The 21140-nt window shown below is 33.0% G+C and overlaps 1 protein-coding gene and 1 long non-coding RNA gene across 4 annotated transcripts in view; one reads left to right on the top strand and one right to left on the bottom strand.

Moving 5' to 3' along the window:
• Nucleotides 1–21140, bottom strand: part of LOC115240992 — an 87737-nt gene that overhangs the window by 30736 nt on the left and 35861 nt on the right. The gene's annotated exons all lie outside the window — the stretch shown is intronic.
• The window catches only part of LOC115240991, a 67930-nt gene that overhangs the window by 29514 nt on the left and 17276 nt on the right, over nt 1–21140 (top strand). The window contains exons 3-6 of one of the 3 annotated variants that reach the window (XM_029816491.1): nt 1007–1155; nt 1737–1865; nt 2720–2906; nt 5060–5316. In XM_029816491.1, the coding sequence (XP_029672351.1) occupies nt 1007–1155; nt 1737–1865; nt 2720–2906; nt 5060–5316 (722 nt within the window). Of the gene's footprint in view, nt 1–1006; nt 1156–1715; nt 1866–2719; nt 2907–5059; nt 5317–13436; nt 13612–14426; nt 14504–21140 lie in introns of those variants that run through there. The other 2 variants (XM_029816492.1, XM_029816493.1) reach the window with 2 other exon arrangements.

Genomic DNA, 21140 nt, shown 5'->3' with positions numbered 1-21140 from the left:
GCTAAGCCACTGATCTTTCAAATTTGTTTAACATTTCATTATTTTTGCAATCGCAAAAATGTGAATGTTGTAAAATAACTAAACCACAATCTTGTATTGAAAAAAACTAAATATAGAATATTATTGAAAAATATTTCTACAAAGTTATAGCAGAACCGAGATATTGGTCCTTGGCTTTGCACAAGATATCTCGCTTGAGGGCAACGAGTCATATAAGAAATAAATTGCCGGAAAATCAAAATCCAAGTGTCGTGTTGTGACAACCTTTTTGCGTGTTATATAAAAAATTATTTATCATCGTATATTAAAATTTTGACAGCTATCAAAACATACGCTATTATCATATACGTGATTATTAAGCTACTATAGGAATTCAGAAGTTAATTATATGCCTCTATAACGGGAGAATTTAATTAAGAGAATGGTGTTAATTAGGTTACATTTTAACATACAAGAATTAATAGCAAAAACTATTATAGTTTCACTAATATCATTAGTTAATCATGATGCAATAAATTATATTTGGTCTAATTTCTCTCACCGAGGTCAATCTGTGTAGATTAGAAAATTATATGTATATTACACGGAAATTTATATTCATTTACGTACACGATAGACATTTCCGAACGGCAATGGAATCTAACCATCCAGCAAATGTGCGCGGCAGTTAGTTTATCAAACTACATTTTAATTTATATAAAACGTATTACTTTATCAATATCGATAAATATGACATATGACATATGACGTACTCTCTGAGATTTTTAAACTAAAATTTCATCTATTATGGTAAGAAGATTTCACTAAAAAATCAGCCATTATATAACTGATTCTTCTCAGTAAGATTTTATAATTTGCAGTGCTATGTTTGTAAATGAAACCACTGCTTATCAGTGATAATATACTGATTCTATTTAAGAGAGTATATGCTTAAATTTAAATCATACAGTATCAGAAGTGTGTTAGTGACAATTATTTCATTTACAACGATCTTTTTATTTTACAGTACGCCCGTGCTAGAATGCAAACCCGAGAACAGATCGGGCCGAGGTCCCGTGGGACGTCCAGCTCCACTTTTACGATCCCGAACTCTACCAGCCATTGTTGCGCCTGGTCTCAGTATACTTCAAGCTCAAATCGATGCTCGTTACAACGGTAAGTATAAATAGCATTTTTATTCTCTTGCGCCTTTCTTTACACTTTTCGTACAAATACTGTCGTATTATTGTCATCTTGATCCATTTCTTGCGACAATGTTTCCTTTGTAACATATATTTTCTCTCTCGTATTGCCTGCAGCTTTTCCTTCGCGTTTCAAGTACGCAGTTATCTCGAAATATTTCTCTCTTTCATCTTTCCATTGCTGGTAATTCGCTTTTAATGCGCGAATATGATATTGCTCCTTATTGTTGTTCTATCGCATCCTGTATCTTTTTTTCTCGCGATGCGGTAACATGTAGCAGTAAAATTTATATATGTAATTTAGATGTATTTATATAAAGAGAATAGTGAAAATAAATTAATAATCATTATATTTTTTAAATCCATATAAATATATTATAATTTAGTCCTTTGCACGTTGTTGATACATCATCTTTCTCTATCACTGTAAGCATATATTTCATAACCGTAAGTTTCTCGTTACTTGTAAATTTCAAAGTTCATGAGTAGAAATGTGATTACGTTCAAAAACAGTCTCTCACCATTTAATCATAGTCATCTTTCGCTCGCATTCAGCGGTAACGGGGATATCGGTCGTTCCATCTTCCGATACGGACAATACAACTAGCGCGAAGCGTGGAAGCACGGCTTCGCAATACACCAAGCTTCTTATGCCGAGAATATCCTTTACGGATGATACGATAGGTAAGGTATAACCAAGAATTTATTGCATAAGTCATGAAATGAGAGATCTCAAGTTTATATTTGAACCTCAACCCCGCACTTTAGAAGCTGATGTGTTCACATTACTTTTCTATCCTTATACTGCTTCTTTTTAAAATAAATGTTCTATCTTTATCGTTGTGCATGCAAATTATCTAATATAAGTAGATCATCCAATAGAATTGTCACTTTTTCGATTGAGATTATTGAAACGATTTAGATAGCGATTTTTATAGCGTATTAATATCCTCATCATTAAACCCTTATTAATGTAGAGTACAAGCATGCTTGTGTATATAAAGATGACAGAATTATTATGATTATATTATAATCTTATTATTATAATATTAAAATTTTAATTTAAATTATTGCAAAAAAATGTAATGTTTCAAATTAATATAATTTCTTGCAAATTTATCGTTTCCTCACTATTCAAACAATCAGCACTGTCTTTTATTGTTTTCTACGCGGTGTTTACGCAAATCTGTGGAAACGCATTTTTTTAATATTTTGAATTATTATACAGATACCACCCGTCTTATCATCGAAAATCAATATCTTGCGTGTTATTCAAAAACGTAAATTATATTTTATATTCGATTTCTTTTTCCTCTTATGGAGAAAAATATTTCCCGTTCTTGAAATTGTCTAATATTGAAGAAACTTGACTGCATTGCAAGATTGTTGTTCGGTGAACAATATTGCAAAACTCGTTTGCTTGATATTACATGATTTTACGGAGGTGGATTTTACGCCGATATCGACTATCGGGCAATCGAAAATCGTTGATTGTGCGTCTCGTTTGAATTCTTCATGTCGGTTTTCCTCTGTGACAGCACGCCGCGTTTCCGACTCTGGACCAGCGAGCAGAGAATCCTCCAAGGAACACTCGGCAAGAAGCGGCAGGTTGAGTACCTCCACCATCGGCGGCTCGCAACCTCTCAACCGGCTTGCTAGGCTCTTGAACCAGAGACCGAGCTTCACCCCGAGCGATGAAATTCCACGACGGCTCTCTTGGGAGAAGTATGTCACCGAATTATATTAACTGTACTCGCGTACTTTATCGCAATACGTTGTGTATTCACATGTACAAAAATCAAGTCGCAATCGGATGGTTATCCGACTTGATATAGTTTATAATCTGATCGCACATAAAAGCGACTTTAAATTACGGACGGAATTACGGTCTTGATATTCTGACGGCAAGCAAGCAAAAGCTGCATATTTTACATAGAATCCATAAGAAATTTGAATTGAATTAAAGGCAGACTGTATATATGGGGCAAGTGTTGCAAAAGATGCAACGCCGTAAAGAGATATTATTGTAGCTGAAGACCGATAGAATACGAAATTAGATAGAAAACCGATAGACAATCACGTTAGCTTGACGAAACTGCTTAATAATTGTATTCGGCATTTGCTTTGCAAAGTGTTCTCGCCGAATTGAATTTGGGATTGGCCTTTGAATCAGCGAATAAAATGCTAGATAATTATTCGGTTCTTCATTCAGCCACGCAAACAAATAGAAGAAACTCGATTTTTTGTAAACTCATATTTATAGATTCACGAAACATGTTATAGCGATCCTCTTGATTATGTCCACTTTATCACGCTATCCTCATCAGTTGTTTCCCGGCTCGATGAAACGTCCTTTCCATTTTTCGTGTTGCGTGATACGATCGAGCATTTCGCTTAACTACATAAATATTAGGCGGTTAAGAAATATTTTGGTAATGACGTGTATAAATTGCTCATGTCGATCCACTTCTTTCAGAAATGATAATCATCTAGATAAATAATTTTAGAAAAAAAAAGTAGAGTTGTTTTATGACAAATAATTTTTCTCAAACAAATGGCATTATTTGTTATAGAATGACTCTTTTTTTTTTTCTACGATTATTCATACTAAATAAACAGAATACATTCAAATTCGATATAGCAATAATCATAATACATATGTTTTCTAATATATTATTATCGATTCCTTTTTTTTTACTTTTTTTAGCAATTATGATATTAGCATCAGCCGGTTTTTATCACTTTTTCATCGGAATCGATAAACGAAGCGTGGAACAATTTCCTAGTTAGTGATACCATTGTGTCACTATGAATGTGTTCTTATTGATCGTGTCGATGAATAGCGCTCTGATAGATTTCCTGCGCATTATCTCGCTGTATAGGCTGTTTCACGTAAATTAGACAGCAATTTTCTTGAATACATTCCTTTCAAAAACGCAAATTCAATTTTCAGACGAGTGTTGGTTGTTTCAAAAACTCGTTTCAATCCTCGTCGGAATATTCAACTCGAGGCACATTTTCATTATAATTATGCGCAAGGGACTTGAGTTACCGAAATTAGGATCTTGAATTAAAATACAAATGTCACAAAGTTATTATAACAAGCGGTGATGTTTTTACTGCGTTCACGTGGGTCACAATTAAAGTAACAAGCTTTATTTCCACACTAGTTTTCGTCCTAAAAGAAGAATTTTATTCTGGAGATTAAGCGCGGTATCATTCGTAGAGTTATCTTATCTCTTGCTAATGCTATTCGTTCAATTATGATATTTGTTATTAATTTTAAAACACGGATTTTGAATAGTTCTCAGCATTTCTGACACAATCCAAAATCAAATTAATATCTAATATGTGACTAGATAATTTTGGTTTCGAGAAAAAGGTACAATGTGTTATCGAGGCGTAAATATAGATCCTAAGCATCTAGGACATTCTATTGCTAGTAACATCTGGCGCCTTTATTATACTATAAACGCGTATATGCCCTCGACGATATTAAATTACCGTCACCTCGGCGATGGTATAGCTTGACTGGAAAACGCTTAAAACGAGGGAACGCATCCTGCATCAGCAGTTCGTGCGAACCGCACCCATGAAAATGCATCGATCGTTTGATTTACGATCCTCACCACATCAACGCGTCATTTACAAGGTTGAAATTCCATTTCCTTGCTGATATCAAAAAGAATTTGGCATGTACTTTGCTTTTCTCATCATGGATTATGTGAAAATTTTTTCACATAAAATATGATATAAAATGGACATGGAAAATATTCAAAACTGTGCTGTAAATCAAATTTACAGAAAAAAGAAAATAAAGAAAAAAAGTTGCGTGTCCCTCTCTCCCTTTTGTCTAATAAAGTGATATTAATTGACAGACGAGAGTGCAGTACAACGAGTTCCTGCCTGCCAAGAAGCAGTTCGATCGACAGCGTGGCAGAATGGGGTTTGACAGGAGGAATAGGAACTGTCGCCGGAAATAACAGTGTGAGTGCTGGCAACAGTTATGGCCTATTTGTCGAGCATCCACCCTTGAGAAGAAGTCCAAGTCCGCTGTTGGGAGCGAGAAGTGACAGATTGAGTCTAGTGTCACCTAATATCGGCAGAAGAATTAAAGGACACAGAGCGGTCGTAGGTAAGTCATTGTAAATTATTAATCGACAAAATACACCGTTAATTATTAAAATACACCAATATTTTATTCGTTGTCGAGAAATAAAAATCAGCGCTAAGTTTTTGCGTTTGAAATAAGCGTCCTCTCTTTCTTCTCTCTCGTTGTAAATTATAATATATAAATATCTTTAAAGTTTCTAATTAAAACCATTTACGCAAACATTAATAAGAAAGTTAATTAATGAAATACATGGTCTAATCAAAAGGGTACTGCTTGCGCAATTTTCCGCGAATTATTAACAGGGCTGTAGTACAATTTTATGCCTGGACTGTAATATCTGTAAATTAGTTGTAAAAGTTTGCTCAGATATAATACGATATATATATATATATTTCTTACAATAAATTTAGATATACTAGTCGGTAAGAGGGAACTGGTAAGAGCTTCTTATTCATTCAGTGAAGGGAGTAATAAATTTATTTGCAAAGAATGTGATTTAAAAGACGATATTAATAATCGCTTTATTTTGCCGCTAAAAACGATAACAGAAAATCTTGAAAATCAAATTTTATGAAACGTGAAATTTTACTTAAAGAAATAAAAACGCACATTTAAAATATAAATATACATCCCTTTCCCACTTTAATCAATAATATTAATGAAAATTCGGCAGTTTTGCACTGAGACTCAAATTCTGTCAGACTGCTCTGCACGAAATTCGCTCCAGCAGATTTGATTAATCTATATCTGTACAGAGTTTACAACTACCGTGGCAAATTGAGTTCAAGCAGTACGAATCTTCATCGTTTGTAATTTAATATATGTTCAAAATTGCAGCTTCCCGATCCATAATATCATATAATGAAAGAGTTACAAAAGTTATAAATTTCAATTATTCATTGTGTGGCTGAATGTAATTTCACGCGTACAATGATCTAATATACAATATATTTATTGCAGAAAATAATACTTGGGTATTTATATACACAAAGTTGAATTATATTTTTATTGGTACATGCGTGTATGTATAATATAGATATTCGGAAAACGTTTTCTATAAAGTACGAATGGCAGTTGTGCAAAAATATAAAACAGAATATTTATAACATGTTGTCTAAGAGGATATTTTACGATCTCATATTACTTTTTTAATACTTTTAATCTATATAAACTGATTGCAATACGGATCAAATGACGGTACACTAATTGCAGGAAACTCAATACTATACAGCTAAGGTAAACACAACTTGTTTAACGACTTGTAATTGGTAAATTGGCAAAGTTAAAATTTAGATCTTGATTCTTTCGTTCTCCATCATCATTGATAATAATAATGCGCTCAATCGTAATATTTTAAACTTTGCGTCAAATTATAATAAATTTTAGCATGAAAAGAAATCGCGTAATTATTATTTGCAAGATGACATATTCTTTTCTACGACTGTACAAAATATTTCTCATCGAATCTCTCACATGCGAATCTTTCTCATTCTTTCAAAAAATGATATGTTTGACGTTTAATGAGACATATTTATTTATCATCATTGAGATAAAACTGCATAAAAGGTACTACACTTTTGATTTTATTGCCACTTAAATATGTTGTAGGGGAGGTTCTTCTAAGTAATTCCCCGCAAGAAATTTGGGGGGGGACGGCATTAGTTTAGGAGATATAACAAATTAAAATTTTATAATTTTAATGCTTTTTCTATTATAAAGTAAGGAAAAATAAAGTTTATTTACGTTGTATTTGTGTGTAGAGCAGACGTGGAAAAAGTGTTTGTTTATATTTACGGGATAGATTCCTACCTTCAATAAGACTTAGAAATTCATGTAGTCGCATGTTGAAAGCTGTTAGCGAACTGCGAGAAATAATACATTATTGACAAAATATCCATGACCGTGTACCTATTCCGTAAATGTAAACAAACACTTTTTCGTCTGCTCTACAACAAATACAACATACACAAATTTCAATTTTTCTAATATTATTTTATAATACCTGAGAAAAAGCATTAAAACTATGAAAATTCAATTTGTTATATCTCCTAAACCAATGCCGTCCTCCACTTATTTCTTGCGGGGAATTACTCAGAAAAACCTCCCCTATAACATATTTAAGTGGCGATTAAATCGGAGGTGTATTACCTTTTATGCAGTTTTACCTCATCATTATTTATGATAAAAGTATTTTTCGAAAATGTTTTTCTCAAGGGATAAGCTCGTGACAGAAAGTTTCAGCCACCGAAGACCGCTGTGGCTTAAAGTTAAATTGCAGAAATGGTATTGTTATTAGAGTTCTGAATGCTTATATAGTATCAGCTATCAGCATTTGTTATGTCCCACTCGTAATTATCTTGACGAATTATAAAAATTTGCAATTTTTAAGATATTTTCATAAATTCTAAAATAAGTGAGTTTCAAATTCTACAAAATTAATAAAACATTTGCAACGTTTTATTACCGAGCACATTTAAATATAAATATTTATTCATATAATATTTTTTAATAAATATATTTTATAATTCTTTAGTCAAGATAATAAGATATTTTCTTGAATGTGTGTGTGTGTGTACTAAGGAAACCTTTGTGCAAGAGAGGTCCATTCAAGCTTGTAATTGCTTTTTGTAAAAGCTATTATCGCGAAACAATGTTTTAAATAGTATATACCTGAGAAAAATTCTTTAAAATAATTAATGCATAATTTTTGAGATGTCGGATTTTTTTCAAAAGAATAATACTCGACATAAAGCTGGCACAGCCTATAGAATGATGTTCCTGATTACAGCTTTGTATGCGCGATGCTCGGTTAAGCGCCTGAAAGTGATGAAACCAGAAACAGTACACCTTGAGCGAAGTGCGCGATATACCTGGCCTGGACAGGTCTCTCCTCAGCCAATCATTTTCCGCGCTTTATTTAAGTCCACCTGTCTGACGAAGGAAGGAAGGTGTTCGCGAGTTGCGTATCTAAGCGACCAATACAGTTTGCGGCCGCGACCGCTCTCGCGTACTTCGAAACTCTTGCTGAGAAAGATTCGCGATGGTGAACAAAGGACGCGCGAACATCGTTCGTCACACGTGGTAGAGAAGAAACGCGATTTCTCTAAATTGCAATTTAACGATCAGTGGTACTTAATTAATCCGGATTCAACTTTTCCGCGCGATGATACTCCCTACTTCTCCCTCCTGCTCTCTCATCTTCCTAAATCATATATAATTACATGTATAATATAAATTTTAGCATGAAAAGAAATCGCGTAATTATTATTTGCAAGATGACATATTCTTTTCTACGACTGTACAAAATATTTCTCATCGAATCTCTCACATGCGAATCTTTCTCATTCTTTCAAAAAATGATATGTTTGACGTTTAATGAGACATATTTATTTATCATCATTGAGATAAAACTGCATAAAAGGTACTACACTTTTGATTTTATTGCCACTTAAATATGTTGTAGGGGAGGTTCTTCTAAGTAATTCCCCGCAAGAAATTTGGGGGGGGACGGCATTAGTTTAGGAGATATAACAAATTAAAATTTTATAATTTTAATGCTTTTTCTATTATAAAGTAAGGAAAAATAAAGTTTATTTACGTTGTATTTGTGTATAGAGCAGACGTGGAAAAAGTGTTTGTTTATATTTACGGGATAGATTCCTACCTTCAATAAGACTTAGAAATTCATGTAGTCGCATGTTGAAAGCTGTTAGCGAACTGCGAGAAATAATACATTATTGACAAAATATCCATGACCGTGTACCTATTCCGTAAATGTAAACAAACACTTTTTCGTCTGCTCTACAACAAATACAACATACACAAATTTCAATTTTTCTAATATTATTTTATAATACCTGAGAAAAAGCATTAAAACTATGAAAATTCAATTTGTTATATCTCCTAAACCAATGCCGTCCTCCACTTATTTCTTGCGGGGAATTACTCAGAAAACCAATACAGTTTGCGGCCGCGACCGCTCTCGCGTACTTCGAAACTCTTGCTGAGAAAGATTCGCGATGGTGAACAAAGGACGCGCGAACATCGTTCGTCACACGTGGTAGAGAAGAAACGCGATTTCTCTAAATTGCAATTTAACGATCAGTGGTACTTAATTAATCCGGATTCAACTTTTCCGCGCGATGATACTCCCTACTTCTCCCTCCTGCTCTCTCATCTTCCTAAATCATATATAATTACATGTATAATTCACAATCAATATTCACAATAATTCACCACTGTATATAGAGAAAATAATGGAATAAATCTCTCTTCTCTAACAACGATTAACGATACCGGCGTAGGCGGAGTCAATCTTATAAAAGTCAATTGCCCCATATCTAAAGTAATTAGTGATGCAGTGAGTGAAATGATATAATCAACGGGAAAAAATTTTCATACAATCATCGAAAAATCAATGATGCGCTAATAATATTATGATAAATAAGGTTTCTCATAAAAAGAAACTGTATAAAATTAAAGAGAATAAAAATGCTGTGATGACGAATCTTAAGGACTTTCGAATGGCTCGGAGCACTGCGGTGTTTCGAAAGAACAAATTATCGATATTGTTAAACTGTCACGGTAAATCGAGTTAATCGGCGATTATGGAATATTTCGAAAAACATCGAGAGCTTAACGAAATTTGTCGACGAGAGGAGCCGCGCCATCGTTGGATGAAAATGAACGAGGAAGGTGGAATTTGAGGGACACGAGAGATACGGAGGTGGAGGACCTCACGAATGCGTCGTCGGGAATCGTCGCGCGGCATAAACCGGTTTCTGCATTCGGTCCACTTATTTCTTGCGGGGAATTACTCAGAAAAACCTCCCCTATAACATATTTAAGTGGCGATTAAATCGGAGGTGTATTACCTTTTATGCAGTTTTACCTCATCATTATTTATGATAAAAGTATTTTTCGAAAATGTTTTTCTCAAGGGATAAGCTCGTGACAGAAAGTTTCAGCCACCGAAGACCGCTGTGGCTTAAAGTTAAATTGCAGAAATGGTATTGTTATTAGAGTTCTGAATGCTTATATAGTATCAGCTATCAGCATTTGTTATGTCCCACTCGTAATTATCTTGACGAATTATAAAAATTTGCAATTTTTAAGATATTTTCATAAATTCTAAAATAAGTGAGTTTCAAATTCTACAAAATTAATAAAACATTTGCAACGTGCAACGACGTGCAACGGCGCCGCCGGTGAGTTTTAACGAGAACACAACCGCTCGCGACACAAACGCTCTTGCCGTAATCGATTCGATTACGAGTGGTAATTACGAGCGGTAATTTAACGAGATTGAATTTCACTTTGTTCGTTTCTCCGACCAAAGACACCATGGCAGAGTCGCTTCCGAGGCTGACTTGAATTTCACGATAGAGCGATGATATGATGACTGCATGACACACGTAGCAATTTATAAGAGTATAAGCATCACCGTACATTATAATTCATCGTAAATAAAAGTATCGCGCAATCGAATTTGCAATAATATTATTTGAAGCTGGAAAATTCCATCTCTCATTTCTCACTCATTTCAGCATTATTTACCCGAATCGCGAAATATCGAAAGAATGATGGCCGAACCGGAGGCTGTTGTTTCCAATCGATTACGCAAGATATATCTTCCGTCCCCATACAGACGATTCGCTTTCACTTTCGTCAAGGGTTCACGTTCTCGCTTAAATGTTATTTCGACTCTCGCTAAAGATGGAAGACGGCTGATTTTTCGCCATTTATTCTCGAATACCGCGACACGACGCGAAAGAATTTAAATAGAACGACGAGCTTTAAGTAAAGCGAAGAAAGTGATTTGAGTATACAACGTGTTGATATGCACGTCAAGTGAAAGCAAACGTGCATATATATTCTGCATATAAATGGCAGAAGCAAATGTAGATGAGACGATCCAAGCGTTTCTTAACCTTCAGAGCGGAGTTACATTCTTATCCAATTATCGTTGATGAATTTTTCCTACTGATTTCCGGAGATAAAACGATATTTTTTTGCCTTGAAAAGCATTAATATATCGTTTACTTGTGATAATGCGTTAAATTTGTAATATTTGGTGTGATGCATAACTAATGCAATAATTCAAACTTGATAATTATAAATTATTCATATAATTAATACAACGAGAGACGTTTAATTAAATTTAATTAAATCAATAATAATATACGTGCGTGTGTGTATTCACATTATCATTCTTAATTAAAAAACATTCACAAGTGTTATGATATTGAAGCCAGTATTAAGTATCATAATTGCTAATGTAAGAATGATGTTTGAACAGTTTTATAGTGGCATTATTTTTTTCCCATTAATTTATCAATTTTTTTTAGAGCAAGATGTTCTTGTACATCGATTTCTAGATTAAAACAGCAATTATCGTCAAATCATAAGACTTAATATTATGCATCGATTGCATAGACCACATCCATAAGATCGGATTATGTAAATGCGTTGAACTTAACCATCGAAGAATCATGATCGGAAGTGACAGGCGGAAATTAGATTTTTCTAGATTTTCCTCGAAACATTAATTCTTTTTCTTCCTTCACCTGATTTAAATTAAATTAGTCGAGCTATCGCCACACTATGCGACAATCATAATTTTCATGAACAATTGCATTTTCTTCGATTTCATTTTTTTCATTTAATCGAATTTTTAATTAAAGTCTTCTTCACAAAGTCGTACTAATCCGAAACTTGTTCGAATGGTATCTCTTTTTGTGAAGAGACCAATTACATTTTTCTTATTACAAAAGCTTTTTATCGTAACGCATTTTAAATTTATGGTTGTAAATAAACCTTTCTTTATTGCTTTTCTTTCTTCCTCTTTGTCTCTGACTTTTCTTTCCCCATAAATTTATGCCGTGTATGTAGCCCTATTTCAAGCATGTTGGGTTGAATTATTCAGAATCCAGGAGTGATCTTCATGCATGACGAGCCTCCTATTCCGCATCGTCAGCAATGCGAGACAAGAAGGTATAATAAAAAAAAAGTCAAAGAATATATAAACACTTTTTCTTTCCATTTCGTGTCAACGTCACAGTATTTCATAGTTTTAAGATTTTTAGAATAAACGATCTTTTTCTCTCTCTCTCTCTCTCTCAGCTATATTGTTTGACTATATTTTCATCTGCTACGGTGTACCAAGTTCGCATCTTAATTATCTACTCGCTCGTATGCTCGTACGAGGTTAGATCCTAATCTAAGCGAAACTTTGCGGACGGGTTTACGATGCTCACAGAAATCACGAAAGTTCTCGATTGTTCCCCCATCGTAATTGTGTCCCACTTCCGCTCTTTCAAGTTCTGCATGTAATTACTTCAGAGCACTCTGAAAGTTTCCGTTACGAATTCGTTCGCTGTTCACCCTTCTGCCCACTCCGTGTCCTGTGAGAAAAACACTCCGGAAAAGGGCGGCACCTGTGATACATGTACGGATGTATCGGGTGTCCTGATAGTTCTGCGTATTTTAAAACAGTCGAGAAGTAGCAATAGGGACTCATGATAACCGTTTTTGTTTTTCGATAGATGTGACATTAGAAAGAATTGAAAAATCAAAATTACATTCATAAAATATAATATTGTATGTTTATCTTTTTTTGTACACGGCGTATATAATTGTCTGAGAAGCAGGTGAGTCTTTGTACGTTGAGCAACTAGTAGTTCTTTTATAAACCATGGGAAGATTTCTGTGAGAGTACGTAATAGATAATAATCTGTAATTTATATTATTTTTATACGTTGACATTTCTAATGAGAAATCTCAGTACAAACGGATAATCATTATTGCGGAGATATTTCTAAATTAATTACGCGTTAATCGTAAAACGATTACGACATATTAAAATTATAAAAGAATATGAGTTTAATAATAGAAAAAAAATGCTTTATAATTATAAAATATTTTAATTTCCCATTTAATGTATGTTCGTTACATTTATCGCAATTTAAAATTTTTTAAAGATCTAAATTTTATAAAAATGTTTGACTATATTACCATTTTATTACAACATACATAACATAATTGATTATTAAAAAATAGCTATGTCATAAACGGGTTTCAATAGACAAACATTTCAAATATAATATCTCGTACGCGTTAATCTGAAACCTACCAAGCTCATGTTACAGCCCTGAGTCTAACGAAATTCGAACTCACCTGCCCCAATGTCATGCTCGGATGCTTAACAGCACAACACATCTGTTACGAGCCTTCCTTTCAGTCTGTGTCCTTCCTTTACATCGCGAGGAACTTATGCACGAGGAGTGGCGAGGAGTATTTTTGCAAGAAACGCATTTTGTAATTGTTTCATAAATCTTGCGCGAGTTTAAAAAAAATGTATATGACATATATATAATTGGAGAATTTTATAAAATATTTTTTTACAAATTTTTAAACGACAAAGAGATAATTTTTAAATCGGAGTCGCAAAAAAATATTAAACATATATATATGTATATTTGCTGTGTTAATTTAGCCAGTTGAACGTGGGAAAGATCATTTCGTGTGGTTAATCGACTTCGATACATTTCTCTTTGACTGTTGCTAATGGAAAAGCTCTACCTCATTTTTGTGGCTTTCCATGACGCTTTTCACTGTCCCGGCGCAACGCGAAATTGCATCGCTGCACTGCAAATCGATAACGAAATTACATTTCGCTTCGTTAAAGGCAAAGTTACTTTCAATCGGATGTGATAAAGTCACGATCAAGTGACACACCGGATTTGGTCAGAAATGTGTACGTACGTGATACGCGAATTATTGCAATGCGCATGTAATGGTCTTTTGTGGAATTCTAATGACTCAACGCAGTGTGGTTTATATCATCTATGCAATGTGATTCTCTGATATCTCTAACGAAGAATTATGTAATGTGATTGGTATACGCAATAAACTTTCAGTGATTAATTAAAATCGGCTTAATGTTATATTTTTTACATTTGTTATCATCATTAATTTGATGTTAATAATGTGATACGGATTACGATAAAAATCCTTATGAGTTATATAGTTTTATTCACTATGAGAAGAAAATTTAATAATTTAGTTTGCTGATATGTGAACTATGGTCTCCACATACTGATTCATGTTCCAAATTGTTACCATCAAATAAGCATCATCTCTCTCACAACGGCGATATCAAAACGAGGAACTCGACGCACCAATGGGATTTTGAATAAAATTTTACAAGGTAAACGAAACAGAAAACTCATGCAATTTTGCAAATAACATCTATTCCATTTAATCATAAAATATGTAGTCTGATTTTTATTTCATCAAATATATTACGTGTCTTCAACGATATCATTATTACAGACACACATTATATCAGAAAATTATTCATCCATCTTATATAAAAAATATATATGACAGACATTTTTTGACAAATGGATGATCAATATTAAATAAAAAAAAAGCTTTCACGGATGGATATTTAAAAAACCGCGGTGACGTTTTCGCGGTGATTGAAATTTAAACGTATTGTACCGGGATATAGTACGCGGAGATAAATAGGATAACGCGTGTACGTGAGAACTGACTAAATTTTGTAATGTTATGATATTTATTTGTTTCCGATGCAATTAGTCGCGTTAAACCCAATTATCAATTTGTCTCAATCAGGCGTGGTGCGACATCAACATGCTCCGGTCGACCGAGAATATTTATTTAGTAGAATTTTATTGAAATTTTTGTTCACGAATTGAAAAATTTACAAAGCGCATTCTGTCGAGAAGCGGTTCGCGAGACAATACATCGCGCTCATTTATAACATAATGAAAATTATAATTAATATGTATTTTACAGTATAATGTGTATGTTAACATTTTCTTTAAAGTGCGATATTATGTCATTTTCAAATATTTTAAATGTGTAATAAAGCTGCGTATATAGATTAAAATAAAGCATTATTATATATATAATAAACATCTCTTTTTATCTTTATATAAAATATTTCTCATTATATGCTTTAACGCTCAAAACCCACGCGGATGTCCATAGTATCAAGCAGATTTGTTTTTGTTTAAAATTACTATACCAGATTTCAAAGCAAGAATAAACACATTTTGATTTAATGTTTGTTTGAAAATTATTAACAGATGTGGAATAAAATGGTCGTTCGTAAAATGTCAGTGATTGTAAAAATTTATCACATGCCATCGCATATTACGATGATAAATCGCAATGTGCAACTGATAACGCAGATATTAAATTATAGAATAAACATCAAGTGATGCATTAAGCCACACCGCGTATCCATAAAGGAGTTTTATATGAAAGTTTCTAAAGAAACTTTCAATATCCTGGCCTTATATAAATGTGCTCCTGTCTCGAATAATTTACGACAGACTTAGAAACCACGTTCATGTAACATTCGAAATTTATGTTAACATTTAATGGAAGATCTTATTATTTACGATAATAATTTGACCAAATGTTTTAAAATTCTAATATTCTGGATTCGAGTGACAGCCTATTCATGCATGTACGCTTCCACATTTATTTTCCCAATTTTATGATGCGTCGTTCGTTGTATCTGACAGATTAAGTTTGCATCGCTGGATTCAGTATAGGATCTAATGTCTATACTCCGACACGTGTGCGCGACACATATCAATCTTTTTACATAGGACAGTACAACGGCCGATATACACGCGATGCAGCTTTGAACGACGCGAACATAAATACGAGAATGCAGCAATCTCTTTGTCGTAAAATGTGATGCAGGTCGCGCTAAAATAATGGAAAAATTTAATGACGCACGCAAAAAAATATATACTCTTCTTAATCAATTACGATGACTGATAAATGTGTAGTTTTTTACAATGATTTAACTAATGTGCGTTCACAAATTATTTCGTCTAATTTAAACAATTTGTTTCTCTGCAAAGCGATCTAGTTAGTTAATCATGGAAAAAGCGAATACTCTGATAAAATGCGATATATATGTTGTAATTTACATGTGATAGGATATTTTATGTACACGTCACAGACCTCTCCTCTCCTATACATCATAGATAGCATCAGTAATGTTTGTGTAAACAGCAATAGCTAAAGGAATGCGCATATGAAGCGAAACTTTGAAATAAAATGAATCGTTACCGCAGATTCGCACCTGATAATGATAAAATTGTCATGTTTGTTTGTTAACAATTGCGCGTAATGAATATTTGCGAGCTGTTTTGCGAGCAGGTTTATTGTTTTCGAATAATTTAAATTGGATATCATCCAATTTAATTTAATCTAATTTGGCATATCAAATCTCTATATCAAAATGATAAAATCAATAAAATGTTTCTGCATTGCTAAATTTTACTAAAATGCAGCAAAGTAACTTCAAAGCTTGTGTACGCGACAGTACAAATAAAATCCATCATATAAGTAATTTATTTTCAAATGGAGATTGTCTTTTTTATTTAGCGAAGGATTCGATAGAATTTTTAAATACGAGGTTTATATCACACACAGTCGTTTTCCATGGAATTTTAAATGAGATATCTGCATATTTTGCAATGAAAACCATTTGTTCGTAGTCTGCGGCAACGACCCTATAATGTGGCCGCAACGATGGCAGCATAAGAACCATCGGCGACACAAATCTCGAGGAAGAGAATGCATTATCCTCTCATCTTCCTTCAAATCGTTTCTTACCTCTCTTCCCTCCGCATATTCCTCAGCGAGAAGAGCATCGTCCACCTTGGTTTCATAGGACGAGTTCTATTCCAGAGAAGTGCTTCTTTTCGTTAAAAAGATTGCTCTAACTTGTATCACATAAATTCACCGAGAGATAACATTTAGATCCAAAAATATATTTGTGACACATAAAATATTTTCCGAAACAAAAACTGACATTTTTATATTATTTCGATCGTATATTACAATAGTATAATGTTTCTTGTTTTAATAAAGTTAATATTGATTATTAAATTAATCTAATATTATATTCTCTCGTCAAAGTTTGTCCTTTTTTTAATCGCATTATATTACGAGATATGGGAATAGTACAAAATCACAATCATAAATATTATGAAGAAATGTTATACAAACACGTGTTGCGGATTATATTTACAGAGTATCTTTTGAGGGATTTTTGAAATTCCAGATGTTTCCAAACGAATTCGACGTATACATTTTTCATACCAAAGAATCTGAAAAATCCCGTTGATTAAACATAAAGCTGAAACCTTTATGCGACACATTTTATATCTTTCCATTAAAAGAGTGAAAAAATTCCATAAAACAGAATTTTAACAAAACTGACGTGAGAAGTAGGAAAACCGAATAAAATTTGAAATTTTTTTAAAACTACTTCATCGAGCACACACGAAATATTATTCTGAATTAATTTCTCATGTTTATGCATTCAACGAATATACTCCTTATATGCTTTGCCATTTATGTAAAGAAACTGTATATTTGGCGTATATCGTGCCATGAATGAAATATCAGAGTTTTTATTTGATATGATTGCAATAAAAACGAGAAATCCAAACACACGCGAGTAATCAATATACAAAACTAACTCCTGTGTTTCATTAAAAATTATTAGATATCCTGTTTCATTGGCACGTGCCGCTAAAAATAATGGCAGGCATCTTCCCCAAAAATTATCGTAAGGTAAAACTGAAATCTTGTTGCTTAATGAATTCAAAAATAAATTGAGAAAATTAAAATGATTTTCTTACAATTTATTTATTATGTTGTCAAATAGCAATAAAGTAAACTTTGTGAGTTACAATGTATGTGTTATTAGACAGAAATGCGATAAAATTGTGGAAATTTTTTCTTTGAGGATATATTTTGTATTTATCAGAGAATATTCTATGCTGTAGTTATATACGCAATATTCTTGCGCAGAATACAATTTATGATTATATATTGTTACCTCACGTAGTTACGATGTTAATTGCATCCCTGCTACTGTTGCATGCAAATTATCTTCTGCTTCGGATGATGCGCACCAACTGATGCGCAGAATTGTGCTGCTGATTAAAAATTTTTTATAACGCAATCGGGAAAAGAGAGTATCGCTGTTGCGTTTTTTTTTTTTAATTTGCTCTACAGTCTATTATCAAACTTATAATGCACGTGAAAATTATCTCTTTTTATCAAATGATTATCAAAGTACATTTATACGCAAGAATATCCAGTTTCAATGTGTTACGTAATTTCACGGTGTATTAGATATTTCGTAAGGTTTGTGTCAGATGTAATTGAGAACATATCAAGCTCACTGATAGAGCTCTCTTTTCAGTCATTTTATTTATTAAATTTTTCGGTGTCTTTTGAGAAGAGAAAGCAATGTTATTTTTCATTCGTGCAAAAATAACGACCTGCTTCTCAGAACCGTGAGGAACGATTGCTGAAATTTATATATCTAGCCTGAAAACACCCTCGAGAATCTAAAACTTGCGAATGTGGAGTGTCTTGGGTTTCCAAGTCCATTAGAGTGACAAAGAATGTCGATGACGTCGTCGTATCCCTACGGAATTCATTAATTTTTTAATTACTCGGTCTTAGGTCATTCACGTCTCCCAGTGCGCGCGTCAAGTTTTTAATTTATTTAAATACAATTAATCGCCAATACGCGCTATAAAACCTCTCGCGAATAAAACTCATCAACAATCAGTTGAATTTGCAGCATTCCGAATAACAAATTTATTAAATTTTTTTATTAAGTGAAACGAGGAGTTTTGTTGTTTTTTTTTTCGATATAATTTAATACGCGTAATATTCAAGCAAAAAATATTTTAATAGTCCAAACTTATCAGCTGAATCCGAGGCTGTTCGTTGTAATATCTCTCCTATCACGGTAGTTTTCTCGATTACGTCAAATAATTAACATGCTCTCCATCAATTCACCAAATCATCGCCAATGTAAATACGGGAAATTGGCTCAGCCATTGCTTTAAACGGATTTTACTGGAGCGCTAAATGAATTACTTCATCTTGCTCTACAGCTTATTACGCATCCAACGTTCAATATTGAAACTACATTTCTTTGCTTCTGAAAATTATGCACAGAATTTTATGACATTTTATCTCTACCCGGATTATTGAAGAGTAAAATCAAGCCCTTTGCATAAATTCGCATCTCTCCGCTGATCCTCGTTTCCTCATCGGACGCAAATATGTATGACTTTTTAATGCACCCGTGCACAGAACCCGTGCGCGTCCTTGCGCACTTCCAATTTCCTGACACTGCCATACATATATATCTCAATGTCAGTTGGAAATGGATTCCGCGGAGGGTGCATTCGTTCTGCATCATCGCATATACTATATTTACGTGGTGTATATCGCGGCGTCATATTTTCTGTCTAATATTGCATACAGATACGTATGTAACACGTACACAGGTATGTCTCATTATTGACAGACAATACGTTCCATTCCGATCGATTATATGCATTGATGAGCGATTCCTGAGACGTCCTACAAACGCAAACGTACTTTGCCAAGTGTTCTCTTGGAATTATAATCATGGCGTTTCTCTCTAAATCACAGACGTTTTATATTTGCATAATAAGAAAAAATCTATTATATGTATATATATAAAATCAATTAATTGGATCAAATAATCATCTTAAAAAGCACTTTATTAATTGTACGGTGATGCAAATGTATTCCATAATGCATAAAATGCAAAATCGATATGTAAATTTATTTTTTCAGCAAACACATCGTGCACATCGCGCAAGAATCGATCGTATGCAGATGCATATTGTATAATTATGTGCAAAACATCAAAATATTTGCATGCTCAATATGTATGCATTTAAATAAAATGCAAATATAGATTTATTTTAAGCTATATTTATGTTAATAATATTATCTATTTATTTTTTGTTTAATATAAATGTTGTATTCAACTTATTTTAATTACACGTATGTCTTGGACATTTAAATAATTGGGTAATAAGCGCAAAACAAGATTATAAAAATGCATTAAACATTAAACTAATGCGGACTCCGTCTGTAATCAACTATATCATTATGCTTTACGAATTAATGAATTTTTCATGAATACGCTCTCGTGAAGAAAATTTCAAGGATTTAATTTTAAATTTTATTCCTCGTACGAAACGTTCTCAATGACAGTAAAAATATGCATAGGTGTTGAATTAAAATTAAATTGCAGCAACTATACAGGGTGTTTTAAAAGTGAAGGTAAATCGCTCGGGAGATGATTGGGGATTGGCAAACACAAGAAAAAAAGTTGGTATGAATATAGGTCCGGAAATGCGTTGTTTTCAAGTTATTGCCATTTTTATATGTTGAGCAGTAAATTAATACTTAATCACCCCATAAATTTGATTTCTCGTAATGCAGGATCAGATTAACAAAAGTGAATGCATTCGTCCAAATAGAATAAAAATGTTTCGTGCCTTTCCTCGTTACGACCCGTTTCATGCGAACAAAACTCTGTGCATTGTTATCGCGTAGTCCCAGAATAGAAATTAAATTCTCGCAGTATAATACAATAGTTAAACTTCCCAAGAAAGTTTCACCCCGCAATTGCTAATAAACTTTTCGGTACTTTTCGTTTTTTTTTTTTTTTTTGCAACAATCCTATTATTAACAAATTAAAAGCGTATAACAACACAAAGTTTATTTTTAGAAAAATAATTATAAATATTTCCATATTAATATTAATTATAATGTGCGTGTATTATAAATTTTATTAAAATTCATGTTTACGTGTTAAATAATATAAATTTAAATATTATCAAAAAATTTCCACCGTTTTTCTATTATATTTATTAACTCGGGAAGTGGGTGGACTTTCCGCAGAGGTAAAAGCAAACCAATTATTCAAAGAAATGTTC

Source organism: Formica exsecta, unplaced genomic scaffold (assembly GCF_003651465.1).
Source record: "Formica exsecta isolate Colony F162 unplaced genomic scaffold, ASM365146v1 scaffold458, whole genome shotgun sequence".
NCBI classification, from domain to species: Eukaryota; Metazoa; Arthropoda; class Insecta; order Hymenoptera; family Formicidae; genus Formica; species Formica exsecta.
Note: the sequence above shows the minus strand (reverse complement) of the source record. Positions and strands in the feature narration are given on the sequence as shown.